Source organism: Buceros rhinoceros, unplaced genomic scaffold, assembly GCF_000710305.1.
Source record: "Buceros rhinoceros silvestris isolate BGI_N320 unplaced genomic scaffold, ASM71030v1 scaffold11639, whole genome shotgun sequence".
NCBI lineage: Eukaryota > Metazoa > Chordata > Aves > Bucerotiformes > Bucerotidae > Buceros > Buceros rhinoceros.
The window spans coordinates 33,934-35,726 of NW_010429793.1; the positions used below are offsets into that span (position 1 = coordinate 33,934).

At 41.3% G+C, this 1,793-nt stretch overlaps 1 protein-coding gene across 1 annotated transcript in view; it reads right to left on the bottom strand.

Annotated features, from left to right (window-relative positions):
- LOC104499308 (cytochrome P450 27C1) overlaps positions 1–1,270 on the bottom strand; it is a 14,882-nt gene extending 13,612 nt beyond the window's left edge. Inside the window, exon 1 of the mRNA XM_010142796.1 lies at positions 1,030–1,270. Coding sequence (XP_010141098.1) covers positions 1,030–1,139 — 110 coding nt within the window. The 5' untranslated portion in view covers positions 1,140–1,270. The remainder of the gene's footprint in view (positions 1–1,029) is intronic.
- Between the last annotated feature and the right edge of the window lie 523 nt (positions 1,271–1,793).

A 1,793-nucleotide genomic window follows, 5' to 3' on the forward strand; every position in this document is an offset into this window, starting at 1 on the left:
CCTGCTGAAGACCACAAATCTGAATTGTAGCATCTGCATGCTTTCTAAGAGCAGAGTATGCGGGAACAGGGGTTCCAGGGACACCATTCAATTCCTTATGAAGACAGACAATTGTCTTTTATGCATTTATTTTATAGTGCTGTATATTTCTCATTATATTCTTTCACCTAGACCAACGCAGCTGTGAGGTACAGAGACTTACTGGCCAGCAAACAAACTTAATCTGTTTAACAGACTTTTCTGACTATCTCTTATGATCTCATTTCACAAAATATCAAGGAACTGTTAGTTTGACTCTGAACTGCAGCTTGAGGTCTGAGTCTGCAATGCAATACATAATGCCTTTTGCCACCATGAAAAAAACAGATTGTCCATTACTCAGGAAACTAGTTTCCCTCTAAATAAACATCCTATGTCAGTGGGGACTGTGAGTAGTTCCCAGTGGCAATTAACCACACCCACATGCACTGCCAGTTTATGAAAGCGTTAAAGTTAGATAACTCTTCTAGAATACGCCACATACAGAAATATCTCTGTGGGGATGAACTACAGCGTGAGTTTACCGTACAGTGACTCTTCTGCGTTAATCTACTGGGAGGGCACTTTGGTGAACAGCAAAGCTAAAGGCAACCTGAGCCAACAAGTCCACACAGCACACTGCCTGCTGGATACAACAGTCTAGATGTGAAGCAATAAAACCACATTTGCACTGTGCTGTGTCAGAGTTAGTGAGCCCCATTCTGCTTCCAGGTACGTGAGTCGGCTCAGACAGCTCTAGTTAATACACATGCCCCAAAAATGTTTTTTATGCAAGGCACTTACTCTGCATTCAAACTACACCTCGTTACCATACCCTCTCAGCAGCAGAAGAAACAATTGACCATAAATTCCTACCCTCTTCTCCCTAGTAGACACACAGATTTCTCCACACAGAAGAGCCTGAATTCCCAGGTAACCTGTACAGTCCTTCAGAAAAATCACTAAATTTTTACAAGAAAACAAAGAAAATGAAGGAGTAACAACACTTACGCAGAAATAAGGCCTGTGGCTCTCCCGCGTAAGACTCTGTATTCCTGCCAGGATTCCATGTTAGCTCTTTGTGGTGCTCTACCTTCTGCTCGGAGGACTTGAGCAACCATATCTCGATCTGCAATGGATACAACAAACTGGGGACCAAAGTGAGACTTGAAGATCTTTCCATATTCCTGAGTGTGTTTTTGCTACAACATCACCAACAAAGAGAAACAGAAGTAAAGCATTACAAAGGAAAAATACCACAAAAGGAAAGCGACAATTTGTCACACCATGACTCCATCTATCACATCTAGAACTTGATCCCCAGCCTTCCAGTCAAGGAATGGTTTGAAATGTCAGGAGAAAACACCTAAGCAGTACTGTGAAATATTCACAAGGAAAACAGAGAGGTCACACTGTTCAGGGCCCCTGACTGAAAAGGCACAAAGCTCTAAAGCACAAAGCGTGAGTGAAACCAAATACTGAGAAGATGAAAGGACGTGGGGCACTTAAAACACATCCCTTCAGATCAAACAGGTTAGAGAGAATGTCTGAAAAATTAAAAACATGGAGGTAAGTAGGGTGAAATTAACAGTACAAAAAGATAGTAACTTACTTTTAACATCTTTTGTAAATGAAGACTTCTTCTACCATTTTATTCTGTACAAAAACTACTTAGAAGTTTCTCACATCTAACCTGGGATGATGATAGCACAGCAGCCTAGTGAAAAGCTGCGTTTTGGGACAGCTTCATCACCAGTGAATTTCAGATCAACATA